Source organism: Microtus oregoni, unplaced genomic scaffold (assembly GCF_018167655.1).
Source record: "Microtus oregoni isolate MIOR12 unplaced genomic scaffold, Mior012 000012F_ref0000307, whole genome shotgun sequence".
Taxonomy (NCBI): Eukaryota; Metazoa; Chordata; class Mammalia; order Rodentia; family Cricetidae; genus Microtus; species Microtus oregoni.
In genome coordinates this window covers 49,469,918-49,486,528 of record NW_024543071.1, presented here as the reverse complement: position 1 = coordinate 49,486,528, position 16,611 = coordinate 49,469,918, and the positions used below count along the sequence as shown (strand labels likewise).

At 47.9% G+C, this 16,611-nt stretch overlaps 2 protein-coding genes across 6 annotated transcripts; both read right to left on the bottom strand.

Annotated features, from left to right (window-relative positions):
* Nucleotides 1-11: 11 nt before the first annotated feature.
* Tmem179b (transmembrane protein 179B) lies at nucleotides 12-2,148 on the bottom strand. 2 transcript variants are annotated; one of them, XM_041660707.1, is made up of 6 exons: nucleotides 1,995-2,105; nucleotides 1,166-1,178; nucleotides 991-1,075; nucleotides 777-911; nucleotides 553-631; nucleotides 12-363 (listed from the first exon to the last, which is right to left on the bottom strand). In XM_041660707.1, the coding sequence occupies exons 1-6, from the start codon at nucleotides 2,088-2,090 to the stop codon at nucleotides 208-210; spliced, it is 564 nt and encodes a 187-aa protein (XP_041516641.1). In that variant the 5' UTR covers nucleotides 2,091-2,105; the 3' UTR covers nucleotides 12-207. The 2 variants fall into 2 exon arrangements, with proteins under 2 accessions (XP_041516641.1, XP_041516640.1); XM_041660706.1 differs by having other exon boundaries at nucleotides 991-1,178; nucleotides 1,995-2,148.
* Taf6l (TATA-box binding protein associated factor 6 like) lies at nucleotides 2,135-15,728 on the bottom strand. Of its 4 annotated transcripts, none has more exons than XM_041660701.1 (12): nucleotides 15,637-15,728; nucleotides 14,480-14,539; nucleotides 12,740-12,899; nucleotides 12,013-12,099; nucleotides 11,311-11,461; nucleotides 11,123-11,173; nucleotides 10,505-10,599; nucleotides 9,520-9,594; nucleotides 9,178-9,398; nucleotides 8,755-8,887; nucleotides 3,054-3,182; nucleotides 2,135-2,947 (listed from the first exon to the last, which is right to left on the bottom strand). In XM_041660701.1, exons 2-12 carry the CDS (start codon nucleotides 14,494-14,496, stop codon nucleotides 2,189-2,191), a joined length of 1,878 nt encoding a protein of 625 aa, XP_041516635.1. In that variant the 5' UTR covers nucleotides 14,497-14,539; nucleotides 15,637-15,728; the 3' UTR covers nucleotides 2,135-2,188. The 4 variants fall into 4 exon arrangements, with proteins under 4 accessions (XP_041516635.1, XP_041516637.1, XP_041516636.1 ...); XM_041660703.1 differs by lacking the exon at nucleotides 15,637-15,728 and adding an exon at nucleotides 15,432-15,508; XM_041660702.1 differs by lacking the exon at nucleotides 15,637-15,728 and adding an exon at nucleotides 15,306-15,439.
* Between the last annotated feature and the right edge of the window lie 883 nt (nucleotides 15,729-16,611).

Here is a 16,611-nt window from a genome sequence, read left to right as displayed (position 1 = left end):
CTATACCATGATGAAGAAAAGTAATATATATTATTTTGGTACAAAAAGAAATGTTAAGGTGAAAAGGTATGGCGGGGGGGTCTATTCTAATGTTTCCCTCCTGGAGGGAAAACTGAGGCTCTCAGTATAAACAGGGCTGTATTTGAGACAAGATTGAAAGCTCTTGGGCATGGAGCTTCTGGCTGCAGAGAACATGCTGAACATTCTTCAGGAGCGAGATGGGCGGTGCCCAACAAGAGCAGCAGTCTCAGAGCTCCACTCTGGGTCACCCCTCTCTGGAGCCTGGGTGGCTTCAGACTTGCACTGCACGACCTGGAGCATCCAAACCAGACACCACAGTACCAGATTCACCCAAGAAGAGGTCTGTGAGAGAAAACAGGAATATGAGGAAGGACGCCATCTCCAGTACTCAATATCCTCTATTGAGAATCAGGTGACACACCCACGGATACTTGGAGCTTTTGGCTGAATTACAGCCAAGCACATATTACATGGAGAACACTCCATACTTGAGCTACAGGTATTTAATCTTAGTATATCCCTTTGTCTCACTTCAGCATTTCGTAGGTTGGAGTAAAACTGCACAGCAGTTCCAGGGGGTGTCCATGAGATTTTCTGGGCATCAGAGCAGCTGTGAGGATAGAGAGAGGGAAAACGCTCTAAGCACATTTGTGTTCTTAAAGGACCAAAGGATGGGGATAAAATGGGAACGTAAATGACTTGTCCCCTACAGAGGGAAGATAGTCCCTGCCAGGTTTCCCTCCCTCTCCCATTACCTAATTGTATGGTTCAAGGAGATGATGGAATTGCAGAGAGAACGGGTGCCAAATCGAAGTATGCAGGCAGACACTAAGATGAGGAAGATGGCTATAGCTGAGATGGCCAAAGCAATTCGGAGCCCTATAGAACCTCTGAGGGAGAGAAAACAAGCTGTGAGGCTTAGCTGGAACTCACCTCACCTCAGCCCCTTGTCCTCAGTAGGGCAATCACCTGTGGGAATCCTCGATGCAGCTGCTGTACACCCAGAAGAGGAGAAGCAGAAGGCAGTAGAGAGCCAAAAGGCCTGAAGCCACAGCTACAAAGGAGCAGAGGGAAGGGGCTGAGGGACTTGACAAGGCCAGAGAGGAGCCATTGAGGGCAGCCACACCATACAAGGGGCAATTACCACCGAAGGAGCCCTGTGGAGAGAAAGCTGTTTAGTCCTTCCTTCCAGTTTAGTGTCCCGAGATGCAGGTTACTGCCAGATGTCAGGGCTAGTTCACAAATTAGGAGAAACGGAGAGACTGATGTAGATCTGCTGGTAACCAAGTCTGCAGGGCCCCGAAGGGATCAGAAAATTCAGTGGGTTCTAATGAACCCAAGAGATGCCGGACAGTGGTGGCACACTTTAATCCCAGCACCAGGGAGGCAGAGGCAGGTAGATATTTCAGTTCGAGTCCAGCTTGGTCTAGAGGGAGTGCCAGGATGGCCAGGGCTAGATACATAGAGAAACCCTGTCTCAAAAAACAAAAACCCAAGAGAAATCACAAGTTGCAGCCTTCTTTGTGAGCAGAAATTCTGGAGTAAACCCTGACCTTGTGTGCCCTTAAACAAGCAGCTCTCCTAGCCTGTAGTGTCCTAGACTCCTATAGAGACTCAAAGTACTCTATTACCAAGACTGCCCAGCAGTAGTAAATCTTAAATGTACGTAGGTATTTACGTTTCCTCATTTCACACACCTCGTTAGAATCATGTGGTACCTCGATCACCTCCTCTACACTACATTTTTTTTTTTGGTTGGGGGGTGGCAAAACGTTTCTATTGGATAAATGCAAAGACGGCTTGTATGTCTCAGTACCCAAGCAAGTTTATGCAGCAGTTTAACAACCGGCTCATCTTGGGCGGGAAGGAAACAACTTTGGGACTTCTCAGCCCCTAAGACCGGTGGAGCTACCGCGGCCAGTCCCGGACGTCGGCCTGCTCCAACCCAAGGCTAGCCCACCCCGCAGCCGCACCTGGGTCCTGGTCAGTGCCGCAGCCGCCACAGCCCCGCACAGGAAGGCGGCAGCGAATAGCGTGAGCTCAACGCGCTGCAACCAGCGCAGCGCCATGGTGCCTGGGCCACCAGGAAGCCAACCGCCCAAGCCCCGCCCACGAGCCCGGACACGTCACTTCCTGGGGAGAATTTATTCTTGAAGGGGCGGCAGCTTTACAGGGGCAGGTACAGCGAATAGTCCGAGAGCGCCCAGCGGCGGGCCGGGCGGCCGGTGCGGCCGATCATGGGCAACTTCTGCACGTAGCGGGACGCCGGGCTGGGCCCGTAGGGCGCGGGGAAAGCAGTCTGAAAGAGACGCCCGCGGCAGCGCCGACCGGCCTGACGCCCAGCGATGATAAAACGGAAGTGGGGGGCACCGCGGGGCGCAAAGCGGCTCTTCTGGAAGACGTCGCGCGTCCCGGTGCCAGGACCCTGCTGACGAGGAGCGCCCCGCGCCCGGTGCACGCGCGGCAGCGGCCTGCTCTCCGAGGCGGCGGAGGCGGTCGCGGGGCCCCCGCCGAGCGGGCTCTCGTCTCCCTGCGGGCTGACCACGGCGCTAGCGGTCAGCTGCGGCATTTTCCGCACCGAGTCTGGGGCGGCCACTGGCTCCTTCTTGTCTCCGGGTGGGCGCGGGACCGTGGGCGCGGGCTGGCCAGTGCCGAAGCGTGTGGCCAAGCTGTCACCAAAGAAAGCGTACAACTCCCGGTAGATTTCTGCCAGGGTCAAGGAAGAAGGGTCCTCTAGCCGGGCGCCTCCTGGCGGCAGGGGAAGACCAGACCCAAAGCCTGGTTCGGCACCGCCTCCCGGGGAAGACTCTAGGAGAAGGCTGTCCCAAGGCAAGTCCTCAGCACGATGGTACCCTCTCCCGCCAAGGCCACTGCGATTGGGCTCTGCTGCCTGGGCTTTCATCTTCAGTAGTCGCTCAACGGCCACCTGTCAAAAAAAAAAAAAAAAAAAAAAAAAAAAGAGCTAGAAGGTACCTGGGCCAGCAGGCATCTCAGTAAACCTGCTGAGCTGTAGTAAGGGGCGGTCCACTCACCAGAATAGCTCCATAGACTTTGTGCCCATCTGCTTTAACCTGGGCATTAGATACCGAATAGTCATCCAGCACGGCCTGCAAGTTTGTCCAGTAAGTGGGTAGATGTGGGTAGAGAACTCGTTCTACAGCCTAGAAGGGAAAAAGGAACGCAGTAAACAACCTCGTTCCTTGTTCCATGTTCCATATGCCCTCTTGAGTGTCCTTCCCCACAAAAGATCCTCTCAGATTGTTATCTCAGTCCTCAATTTCTCCATTGGGATGTCCAACGTTTCTCTGGGATATGTAAAAGCTTTTGGTAGGCATGAGGATAAAGACATAAAAACACAGGCAATGAACCACAGAGAAACCCTGTCTCGAAAAACCAAAAAAAAAAAAAAAAACCACAGGCAATGTAAAAAGTCTCATTACTAGCATTTACAGTGGGATAGTAAGACATAATTAAATCATTACAACATAGAAATTGTGATTCTTAGCGAATACAATCAGCAGGAAAGTGCTGTTCTTTATTTTTATTTTTTTATTTTTTTTTTTTTGGTTTTTCAAGACAGGGTTTCTCTGTGGTTTTGGAGCCTGTCCTGGAACTAGCTCTTGTAGACCAGGCTGGTCTCGAACTCACAGAGATCCCCCTGCCTCTGCCTCCCGAGTGCTGGGATTAAAGGCGCGCGCCACCACCACCCGGCTGAAAGTGCTGTTCTTATTAGAGAAACAGGAGTGGAGTTCAGACCACACACAAGAACAATCCAGAGACCTTGTTGAAATGACCCTGCTGGGAGCCCAGACTGGGCCTTGGATTCCTGAGAATTCCCTTTAGTTTTCCAAACTCTGGGATTAATACACAGTGTACTACCACACATGGCTTTGATTATAGACTTTTAAATACAATAGTTATCTGGGGAAAAGCAACTAAGACTAAACAAAATATATTGATATTTGAGATGGGCTTTGACTTGTAAGGTAGACTTGGATCACTCATGCACAGAGCATGAACATTTGAAAATCCCATCACCTACCTGTCAAATTCGTAAGAAAAATAGCGAGAATTTTTTTTTTTTTTCCGAGACAGGGTTTCTGTAGCTTTGGAACCTGTCCTGGAACTCACTCTGTAGACCATGCTGGCCTTGAACTCAAAGAGATCCACAGGCCTCTGCCTCCGAAATGCTGGGACTAAAGGTATGTGTCAACACCACCCAGCTGGAATTACATTTTAAATAACTGTGAAAGACACTGAAATATCTTGCTAAAATTTACGGACATAAAAATACACTCAGAAAAGTGATCTCAATCATAATTTTTTTTTTAAAGCAAGATTTTGAGGTGCAAGTATGTAACCCTATCATTCACAAGTCTGATTCCAAATTTAAGGTCAGCCTGGGCTTCACTTTGCCCGTTTGTATAAAAACAGGCAGACATAGTGGCTCACACCTTTAATTGCAAGGGGGTGGGCTGGGAGGAGCAAAAGAAGCAATTAGATCTTTAGTTCATGAGGCTAGGAAATCCTGTTTAGAAAAACCAGTAATAAGGGACTGGACAGATGACTCAGCAATTAAGAGTACTGGCTGCTCTTTCAGAGGACCTGGGTTCAATTCGCAGCACCCACATAGCAGCTCACAACTGCAATTCCATTTCCAAGGGACAATGCCTTCACACAGACATGCAGGCAAAACACCAATGCACATAAATTTTTTTTAAAAGATAATTTTGTATAAAGGCCAGTAATAATAGTAAAAAAACCATCAAGGGCCCACAGGATATATTATCGCATCAAGGTATTTGCTGTACAAAGCTGGTAACCTGAGTTCAATGCCCTGAAACCAGGTAAAGTTGAAAGAGGGCCCTGACTACAGAGTCATGACCTCCTCTGACCTCCACAAACGGCAAACATCATATGCTTATGCAATCATAATAATAAAGAGTTTTTTCAAAAGGAATTAAAATGGCCGGGTGGTGGAGGCACATACCTTTAGTCCCAGCACTTGGGAGGCAGAGGCAGGCAGATTTCTGTGAGTTTGAAGCCAGCCTGGTCTACAATGCTAGTTCTAGGACAGCTACGGCTGTTAATACAGAGAAACCCTGTCTTGAAAAACAAAAAACAAGCAAACAAAAAAAAAAAAAAAAAAGGAGCTAAAATGTAGCTCGGTTAGTTGAGTGCTTGACTAACATGTTCTAAGCCCTAATCTTGCCCAGCACTGCATAAACCAGGTGTGATGTACATGCCTATAATCCTGAAACGGCAGCATTCAGAAGGCTCAGATTATCTTCAGCTACAAAACAAATCGAAGGCCAACTTGGGATAAATCAGCAAATAAAAATTCAGTTTGAACCAATAGAAACTTTTGTTTCGGGGGCTGGAGAGATGGCTCAGTGGTTAAGAGCATTCCCTGCTCTTCCAAAGGTCCTGAGTTCAATTCCCAGCAACCACATGGTGGCTCACAACCATCTGTAATGAGGTCTGGTGCCCTCTTCTGGCTTTCAGGCATACACACAGACAGAATATTGTATACATAATAAATAAATATCTTTAAAAAAAAAAAGAAACTTTTGTTTCTTTCTCTTTTATTTCTTTGGTTTTTCAAGACAGGGTTTCTCTGTGTAGCCCTGGCTCTCCTGCAACTCACTTTGTAGACCAAGCTGGCCTCGAACTCAGAGGCCTCTGCCTCTGCCTTCCTAGTGTTAGGATTAAAGGAGTGCACCACCACTACCTGGCAAACTTCTGCTTCTTAAATTACAACTAAACTGAGTTTATCCTATGAATGTAAAGATATCTTACTAACAAAAATCTAGGTTGGGCATGTTGGTTCATACTTGTTAATGTCAGCACTGGGGAGTTTGGGGTGGGAGGAATAAAGTTCCTGGCTATGGATCTGGGGAGATAGCTCAGTTGGTAAAAAGTTTACCATGGGGGTATGAGGACCTGAGTTCAGATTCACAGCATCCATGTAAAAACAAACTAGGCCCAGGGATGCACATTTATAATTCCAGCACTGTGGCTTGCTGGCATCTTGTCTAATAAACTGGTGAGCTCCAGCTTCAATTAACAGAAACTGCCCACCATCTCATTAAAAAAGTTAAAGTGGACAATTCGTAAAAGATGTCTGACATGAACCTGTAGCCTCTCTATATATATAAACATGCATATACCAAAGTTCAAAGTCAGCTTGAGACCCTTGTTTCAAGAAAACCAAACAAGATGTGGCACACGACTTTAAGCCAACACTTAGGAGGCAAAAGCAGATGGATTGCTCTCAAATTCAGAACACCCTGGTCTACATAGAGAGTCCCAGGCCAGTGAGGGCTAGAGTGAAACCCTGCCTTAAAAAAAAAGCTGGGGGGGGCTGGAGAGATGGCTCAGAGGTTAAGAGCACTGCCTGCTCTTCCAAAGGTCCTGAGTTCAATTCCCAGCAACCACATGGTGGCTCACAACCATCTGTAATGAGGCCTGGTGCCCTCTTCTGGCCTGCAGGCATACATGCAAAACAGAATATTGTATACATAATAAATAAATAAACATTTAAAAAAAAAAAAAAAAAAAAGCTGGGCATTGGTGGCACCTTTAATCCCAGCACTTGGGAGGCAGAGACAAGCGGATTTCTGTGAGTTCAAGGCCAGCCTGGTCTACAGAGAGAGAGTTCAAAGCTACAGAGAAATCCTTGTCTTGAAAAACAAAACCAAAATTTCAAATATAAATAAATAAATAAGGGCCAAAGATACGATTCAGAGTAGAAGCCCTCAGCTTCAAAATTCATGGAAAAAAGAAAAGAAAGAAAAAAAGAGTAGAAGTCCTTACTGTGTAATCCTGGAAATCCAAGTTTAATCCCCAGAGACCATGAAAGGCGAAGGAAAGAGTCAACTGCACAAAGCCACCTACCATTTCCACATACAGCCCTCCACCATAACAATAAAAGGACGAAAGGAAAGAAGGGCGCATAAATGTAATCCCAGGACTAGAAGAAGCAGGATTAGGAGTTTCAAGTCATCCTCTCATTGCATATGAAGTTCAGCCTGGGTTAAATGCGAGGCTGTCTCAAAACAAAACAAAACCCAAAAAGAATCAGCAGTGATAGTTTAAGGAAGTAGGTAGATCACACAAAAAGTGGCCGTCTCGAGCCGCCTCACCATGAGGTTTGTTGGGTCTGTCCACTTTTCTGGGGACCAAGGTGCAATTTTCCCTCTTTCTTTTTTTAAATTTTTTCCCCCCAAGAAAGGGTTTCTCTATGTGGCCCTGGCTGTCCTGTGCTTCTGTAAACCAAGCAGTCCTTGAGATCTGCCTGCCTCTGCTGGGATTAAAAGGTGATACCAAAACACCTTTTTTTTTTTTAATTTATTTATTTTACATATATAGTGTTCTGGGCACCAGATCTCATTATAGATGGGTGTGAGCCATCATGTGGTTGCTGGGAATTGAACTCAGGACCTCTAGAACAGCAGTCAGTTCTCTTAACCTCTGAGCCATCTCTCCAGCCCCAAAACACCTTTTTTTGTTTGTTTTGTGTCTAGCACTATTATTTTGAAATGCTGGCAAGAACTTAATTCGCTTTTTCTGATCATTTGGACTTCCTTATTCTCTAAAACCCCTCCCTTACCATGTGACTACCTACCACTCTGCCAGTTTAGCACAAATGACATGTTTTTTTATCCTTTGGGAGGGGCTTTTCAAGGGGGGGTTTCTCTGTATTAATAGCCGGGGCTATTCTGGAACTTGCTCCTTTAGACCAGACTGGCCTTGAACTCACAGAGAGTGGTGGGTATAAGGGCATGAACCAGGCATATTTTTTCTTCTTTCCTTCATCTTCCACATCTGGGAAGTGTCTGAGATTTACAACTGGCCTACCCTAGGATATTTTCCTCTTAAAGGCTAATAAAACTGTCCTTGATCTTAAAACACACACGTACCAACTATTTCTATATACTAACAAGGGACAGCCCCCTTGAAGCAGCACCACAGCAAGAAACTGGGAAGAAACATAACAAAAGAGTGGAGGGGAGGGAGATGGGGGGAGCACCTGCAAAATGTGAACAAGACCCAGAATCTGACGGCCAACACTGCAAAAATAAAGTGTGTTGGTTCTCCTTAGGGCAACCCTGAAAGCACCCTAAAAGACTGAGGACATTAAGAAAAAAAAAAAAGTAAATATGAAAGTATGACATGGTCAAGAAGTATGGTGCAGCCGGGCGTTGGTGGCGCACGCCTTTAATCCCAGCACTCGGGAGGCAGAGGCAGGCGGATCTCTGTGAGTTCGAGACCAGCCTGGTCTACAAGAGCTAGTTCCAGGACAGACTCCAAAGCTACAGAGAAACCCTGTCTCAAGGAAAAAAAAAAAAAAAAAGCATGGTGCTTGAGGCAGGAGGATCACAAACTGAAGGCCAATATGGGCAACAAAATAAGCACTGTCTCCAACAAAAAACCCAAAGAGAAAAGGAGAGAAACAAAGAAAATGAGGGTATTTACTAACATGGTGTTAGGGAATGGGCAGGGATTCATTAAAAAAACACGAGCATACTATAGAGACCACCAAGCAAGAGTTCTGAAAGGATGACTGACACATTTACACAGTCAAGGTATACGATAAACCTGGCCCAAGGCAAGGTCTCAACACACAGCTGCATCAAGCACACCACTTTTACAATAAAAATATACATGAATGCTATTTCTTTACCATACATGGCAACTGTCAAAGATGTGTGAGAAAAGCCAGGTCCTCACCTTCCAGCCCAGAGCATGCAGCCCTACCACAGCCCCATAGTGAGAACAGAGAGGCCGAACAGGGTCTGTCAGGACCTTCTGCAGGGATAGCAGAATCTGCTGATAGAGGCCACTTACAAGGTCACCATGAGTCCTGTGGGAGCAACAGTCAGGAAAGGCAATGAGGTACCGCACACAAAGACTCGAGGATTTGTAGGGCACTCTGGGACAGGCTGCCAGGTTTGACTGACTCAGTATCCAAGGGACAAAAGATGGATATCTTAGTATATTTGTACTGGACCATGACATGCCGGCTAGGACTCTAAGGGAAGGGTCTACACTCAACATTTGATCTCAAAGCCAAAGGCTTCACAGTTTCCTACCACAGCCCAGCTGACTCTGTAAGCCATCCCATCCTCTATTCACTTCCAGCCCAGTGGCTACCAGAAGATGTGGCTGAGAAGAAGTGCAGCCCCATCCCGAAGAGTCCAGTGGTCATTCAAAGGGTTGATGGAGGCGGCCAGGGGCTCCAAGACGCAATAGAGCACACTCCCCACCAGGGAGCGGACATAGGGCCCCAAGCAGAGGTGTGGGTTCCGTATCAAGCTCCGTGCCACCTGCAGTAGTCGGTGTAGCTGCTCCAGGTCATGGCTTACAGATTTGACCTGTTGGTAAAGGCGGGTGGCTTAGAAAGACATGGAGAGACAGGAGCCTGACATTCTGACAGCATCTGCTATGAGCCCTAAGCACTGCAGGGCCATCTCCATTAGAAAACTGGTCACTTACCCCACTGACCACATAAACAAAGTAAGGCAGGAGTGCAGCAATCTTGGAGTTTGTCTGCAGGTCCTGGAGGGCGACCTGAAAGGAACCATCCCAATAAAAGAGAGCCACCATTCTGGTGGGTTAGCACAGCACCACGTGTTATGTTAAATGTGCATGCCCTGATGTGGAAACCTGCTGACACAGACAACAATACTATCTGTTAATAGAAAAAGTGAACGCATGCCATCCATGAGTGACCAAGAGCTAAGTTTTTATTTCCCTTTGTTCTCTACTGAGACAGGGTCTTATAAAGTACCTATCCAATCCAGGCCTTTGCACACGCTAAACAATGCATGGCTAGCCCAGGAGCCAAGTTCTGAGGACAGAAGTGGATGGTGACAATGTTCCTAGTTTTTTAAGTGAAATAGCAGCAGCCAGATGTGAAGGTGAGGATCGTGTCACACAGAAAAGGCACATGACTGTGGACCAGAGAGTAAAGCCTCCGGTGATGTCCAGAGGCTAAAGAAGCAGCTCAGGGAGCAGTCCAGGAACTACGCTTGAGAGCAGGCCTGGATGGGCACCTGGAGGCACCTGACCTGGACCTGTATTTTCCCTTTCCTTACCAAGAACTAGCTAGTTCCAGGACAGTTATGACTGTTAATTAGAGAAACCCTGCTTCAAAAAAAAAATTAATTAATTAATTAATTAAATGCCTCATTTGGCTCCAGATCAATAGACACCTCAAAAAAATGGGAATCAGGAATGAAGGTGTGAGAATCCAATCATTAGAAGCACCTGCTCTGCTGCCCACTGCCCGGGAACAATGGTTTCTACTAGAGCATGAAGGAGTTAGGACTGGCATAGCAGGGGATCACACAGAGGACACATGCCACTAGAGAATGGGTTCCACCACAGTAAACAGTTCATCTACAAAGGACACGAACTAGACAACTGAAATATTCATGGGGATCTCAAACTCTGACTTTATGCCTCGTCACTGTTTCACCTTCATCAGCTGTGGATCGTCCCCCAGTACAGCCCGCGTGACTTGCTGGTAGTACTTGAGAAGGTCATCTGTCAGTGAAGACACTGCGCTGGGCACTGTGATGAGGTAAGAAGGAAGTGGTCACACATGAAGGGACAGCCTTCTCAAGGCTTCCTCAGCCTGCCACCCTACAGCTACCACACCCACCCACACGGGACCCAATCAAGCAGAAGGCGCAGGCGCAGGCTCCAGCTGCTCCCAGTGCACTCTGATCAGGCAGGTTCCACTTGCCTCGGCTCTATCTACTCCCACCCACCCTCTGCCATACAGATTCCTGCTCAGTTCTAAAGCTCCGATTGCGATTGCCTATGACTTAGGCTCTCTGAAGCTCCGCTCAGCGTACCCTGGAAGTGAAGCACTTCTTGGGGATCTCAGAATACAGCACAGACTTCTGTCTTGGCCTCTAACATACATTATGGCTGCTAATAGGTCTGGGTCCTGCTTCAGGTAAAAGGCATGTGTTCCTTTAGAACATGGCAGGCATCTGGAAATGCTTGGCAGATGCAGATCAAAAGGCACAGATGCCCCTCACTCCTACAGAGTTCTTCAGGACAGTCCATTCTCCACACTGCCATTTACCTGATCCCTGAGGTGCCAGGTTTCCTTTGCCATCCAGATAGGAGACATGGACTAAAATTAAGGGAAAGAGATGGATGTCAGTTGGGATTTTGCCCCTCCAAATTCCACCCTTCCTAAAAGTTGGCCCATCAGCACCACTCAGACCATCCAGTTCCTGTCCCAAGCCCAAGGAGGACCCTAGCAGCCACCTCTGACTGCTGTCTCTGCACAGCCCTTGGGGATGTTGGTGGCCAATGCCAGCTCCACGAGGTTCACTTCTCGATCCTCTGGAAAGTAGAGCTCACCCTCTCTTGTGGGGCGCAAGGGCAGGGCCTCCTGGGACCCATAGCCACACACAGCCTGAGGAGAAAGAAGATTAGCAAACAGAGTCAATCCAGTGAAGGAACAAGAGCAGGGATGGGGCGCTCCTGATCGGGGCAGGAAGCTTATGCTGGAGGACAGTCCCTAGGTCCCGGGATGCTATGGCTCACCAGGTCAAGGGCTGGATGTTACCTTCCTCTTAGAACTGTAAGAGTTCTATGCCCCACTAAGGTGCCAGTCCCTCACAGCCAAACAACTCTAAAAACACTACCTTCCTCTCTCAACTCCCTGACCCAGAACTACACCAACACAGGTTAATACCCCATGTTTCCTTACCCAGCATGCCTTTTTATTTCTGGAGTACTTCAAGCTCAATTTCCTCAGCACTCTTTAAGGCCTAGCTCAAGCTCTATCTCTTTTACGAATCATTCCCCACTGTCCAGGATCCCGGGGGCCTTTCCATTCTTTCAGAACTCATATTGCTTTGGTCTGGGTCCAGCACCTGACCTATTTATCTCCATGTCTCACAACATTGCCAGCCCTGATCTAAACAGGGGTGAGGTAGCCCTCTGTGGCCGTACTCCACTCACCTCCACACTGCTCCACCTGAGAGCCCTGTTGAAATCCTCTACCGTCAGCTTCCTTCGTTTGGTGTGCTTCATGAACTGAGAGCTATTCTGGGAGGGGATGAACAGAAGCCAGAGTCAGGACGCAGGGAGCAGGTGTAGGAACCCCCAAAGGAAATGGGTTAGATTGAAGAGACAAAGAGGACCCCACACCAGCAATCAGAAAGCCTGGTTTCTCCAGCTCAGCCTTTGCAAACTTTCTCACATCACGACCCAGCTGTGTGCCTTAGTGTATCCTGTGCGGGGTGTCACTATCTATCAACTCTGCCTGGGTGGCAGGACATTGTAAGAAGTGTCATAAGAAAATGCTCAGCTAGTGTTTTCTTTTCTAGATGACTAACTGGGTAGAAAATGTTTTTGTTCATTTGTCTTTTGTTTTTTTGTTTTTTTTTTTTTTTTTCAAGACAGGGTTTCTCTGTGTAGCCCTGGCTGTCCTGGAACTCACTCTGTAGACCAAGGTGACCTCCAACTCAGAAATCCACCTACTTCTGCCTCCTGAAACATGATTCTAATTAGTCTAACATACACGATCACTGCCTGGCTTAGATAAGGACTCTTTAAAAGATCTAGACTGTCTCCTAACTTCAAAACACAAGGTACCTAACATACGTTCATTGAACCAGCCAGTGTGGGAGGGGGTAACAGGAAAGAACAAAGGGAGAAGGGCTAAAGAGAGCTGAGAGCAGCGCACCTGTGTGGCCTCTCTGAGACGGTAGCACACATCTTCAGCAAGCAGAGCTGCAACCTCATCACTCAGCTCCAGCCCTGTGCTCTCTGCCATGAGTCGAACTGACTCCCGAGGGATCTCCACAAACCTCCGCTCTTCTCTCTCCGACATGGTCCCAGTGGAGCTGGGAATGGAAACAAAAGGAAGGATTAAAAACTGTCCAATAGCCGGGCGGTGGTGGCGCACGCCTTTAATCCCAGTACTCGGGAGGCAGAGGCAGGCGGATCTCTGTGAGTTCGAGGCCAGCCTGGTCTACAAAAGCTAGTACCAGGACAGGCTCCAAAACCACAGAGAAACCCTGTCTCGAAAAACCAAAAAAATAAAAAAAATAAAAAAATTTAAAAAAAAAACTGTCCAATATCTCTAAGAGTGCCCCCCAAACACAGGACAAGCAAGACCCTCTCATCCGTGCCTGCTCCTCTTGCTCTATAATCCACAAACAGGGAGTTTAGAGGCTCAACAAGGCCAGGTCCAAGATGATCCACCCAGACAAGCTCCCAGAACTCCAGCAAAGATTCATCATTCTTCATCTCTAAAACCAATGGGCAATGCATGTAACCCCCATCACTCTCCTCCCAATCTCCCACATTGCTTCTGGAAAATAAAGAACAAAACTGGCGGGGCTGGAGAAATGGCTCAGTGGTTAAGAGCACTGCCTGCTCTTCCAAAGGTCCTGAGTTCAATTCCCAGCAACCACATGGTGGCCCACAACCATCTGTAATGAGATCTGGTGCCCTCTTCTGGCCTGCAGGCATACATGCAGACAGAATATTGTATACATAATAAATAAATGAATATTTAAAAAAAATAAAGAACAAAACTGGCCCAAGCTGGAAAGGCTGCAGACATGCTGTCTGCAAATCTTCCTACTACCTTTCATGTGCTTATTTCAGGACCTCAGTCCATTCTGTTTCTTCTTTGCGTCACTCCCCCTTCTTTATTCTCCTCCTTAAATCTCTTTAACTGAGTGATCCAGCATCTATTCCCTTCGCATCACTGTTCAAATGTCACTTGCTCAGGTTGTGTAAATATCCCTGTCATTTGTCCTTAAAGCAGTTCTGAGGCAGGAGCATGGATAGTTCCAAGTCCACCTTGACTATGAAATGAGTTCAAGGTTACCCAAACAACTCAGACTATCTCAAAATAAAAAGAAGGCTGGAGTTGAAGTGATGGTGCACACCTTTAATCCCAGCATTCAGGAGGCAGCGACAGGAAGATCTCTGTGTTTGAGGCCAGCCTGGTCCACAGCCAGAACAAATTCTAGGGACAGTCAGGGTTACAGAGGAACCCTCTCAAGAAAAATATAAAAAAATTTAAAAAGAAGGTTGAAGATATAGCTCAGTGGCAGAACCTTAGGGCCAAACAGTCTGTAACTACACAGTTGCACAACTTCGTGGGTAGTGTTTGCAGAGTTCACACCAGAAGACAACCCTGGTTATCACTCCTCCTGAGGAGCTGCCCACTTTGTTTTTTGAGACAGGGTCTCTCCCTGGAACCTGAGGCCCACAGATTAATTAGTAGGCTGGCTGGTCAGCGAGCCCCAGAGAGCCGCCTACCTTGGCATACGCAGAGCTGGGTTACAAGCTCACTACACACGGCTTTTTACCATCATTCCCACTCTTTTTAAGGGGGTGCTGCAGGCCAGCATGTGGTCCTCAGCAGACTGAGCTGCACACCAGCAAAGACCATGGTCTGTATGCTCACCTTTGCGGCCCAAGCATCCAGCAGCAATGTCAGCACATACTATGCCCTCATTAACACTTGCTGAAAAAAGAAAGAACAGTTATTCTTCATTCCTTTTTCTGTTTGCTTGGTTCTTTGAGCCAGGATTTCCTCTGTAGTTTTGGAGCCTGTCTTGGAAGTAGCTCTTGAGCCAGGCTGGCCTCGAACTCATAGGGATCTGCCTGCCTCTGTCTCCCGAGTGCTGGGATTAAAGGCGTGTGCTACCACTCCTGGCTTTTAAAGATTTATTTTTATGTACATTGGTGTTTTGCCTGCACATATGTCTATGTGAGGATAACAGATCCCCTTGAACTGCAGTTACAGACAGTTGTGAGCTGCCATGTGAGTGCTAGGAATTGAACCCAGGTCCTCTAGAAGAGCAGCTAGTGTTCTTAAACAATCACCGAGCCATCTCTCCAGCACAGCTATTTTTCTAAGCACATAAATGTGGCTTCCAGCTAGCAACACTCTATAACCTCATTCTAACCTATGAGATATATACAGTATACATTTTGTTCATTTCACCAAGTCACAAAAGCCATAGCTCAGAGAGATTACCTGGACTGTCCAAGGCCAACCAGTGGGCATTGAGTAATTAGATGGCAGGGGCTCGAACCTTTGTAGTAAATTAACTCAGAATACTATATTTACAAGCAGCAGACTTGTGTTTGAACTAGGCCTGGCTTAGTAGCTCAAGGATTTGGAGTCCCACAATTAGATGCACCACTGGATGAGTATGCTTCAGTTTTCCCATCTCTAAAATGGGAGCACTCAGTATTGGGTGTGTGGAAAGCCAGGAGGGACTTACTCTATCATATCCCCCTATTGAGACCTCACAAAATCCAGTTTGTGACCAGGGTCTCCCACTCCTCAGTCTCCTGTCCTGCACATCCTCAGTTCCAAGTCCCTCTGCCCAGAAAGCGTGGGAGCCGACCTCCTAGGACCTCAGGGTTGCGCATCTTCCAATCCACCTTACTTCATCCCAGATCCGGAGGGCGTGGGGTGGAGTGGGAAGGTCAAGGGTTACGGAACTTGTGTCACGTGCTCGATGAAGAGGGCGGGCCCCCGCCGGCTCCCAGGCTCTGGTGAGCAGCCCACCGCGGGACGCGAAGCCCTGGACCCCAGCAGGGCCTGCTCACCTGCAGACTCCGGCGCTGCGAGGGCGCCTGCCGGAGAGGCGGCGGCAGCTTCTACTCCCCGGCTCCGGCTAATTCCCTCTCTCGGAGCTCAGACTCCGCCCTCAAAACGCGGAGCCAATCGGTGGCCGTCTCCTGAGTTTCCCGCCCACCAATGGGCGTCCCGCCTCAAGATTGGTCAGTGTGAATGAGCGCTGAAGGCACCAAGCCTTCGTTGGTCACGTGGGTGGCGCTTCTTAAAGCGACAGCTCTTGGTTGGCTAGAAGGTGGTGTGCCCTAGTTTACATAGTCCCCAGAGAGATAGTCCTCCTCCCGGACCTTGCGCCTGCTATTGCAGAGTCTTTCGCAGCAGAGTAAATCTTTAGGCTTTTAGTGCCTGACTTAGCTTTCCTCTCTCTATTATCCCTCCAATAATACCTCCAACAGCAACTGCTACAGGAACAGATGGGATTCACAGGAGCTGTTCCCTATGGACAGAAGAGACTTCTGGCCGGGTGTGATGATGCATTTGCACATCTTCAATCTCAGCGCTGAGGACGCAGAAGCAGGAGCATTTTTATGAGTTTGAGGCCAGTCTGGTTCACACAGTGAGTCTGAAGCCAGCTCAGGAATATCGTGAGAAACAAAAATCCAAAGAGGGTACAGCCTTGGTGGCGCGCGCCTTTAATCCCAGCACTTGGAAGGCAGCCTTAGGCAGATCTTTGTGAGTTCAAGGCCAGCCTGTTTCATAGTATGAGTTCCAGGACAGTCAGAAAAAATAAATAAATAAGTGAATAAAAATAAAGATGGTACTTTGGCTGGGCCAGACACTTCAATAATCCCTGGATTCTGCTCATTGGGCTCATGTCCCCATTCTCCTGACTCGTGCCTTATCGTCCATATTATAGGCTACAACTCATACACTGCCCTAACAGCTCTTTCCTAAACTCCTGTTGAGACAGTTACTGTGTGCTCTCTCTTCAGTGCCCCACCCTTCAC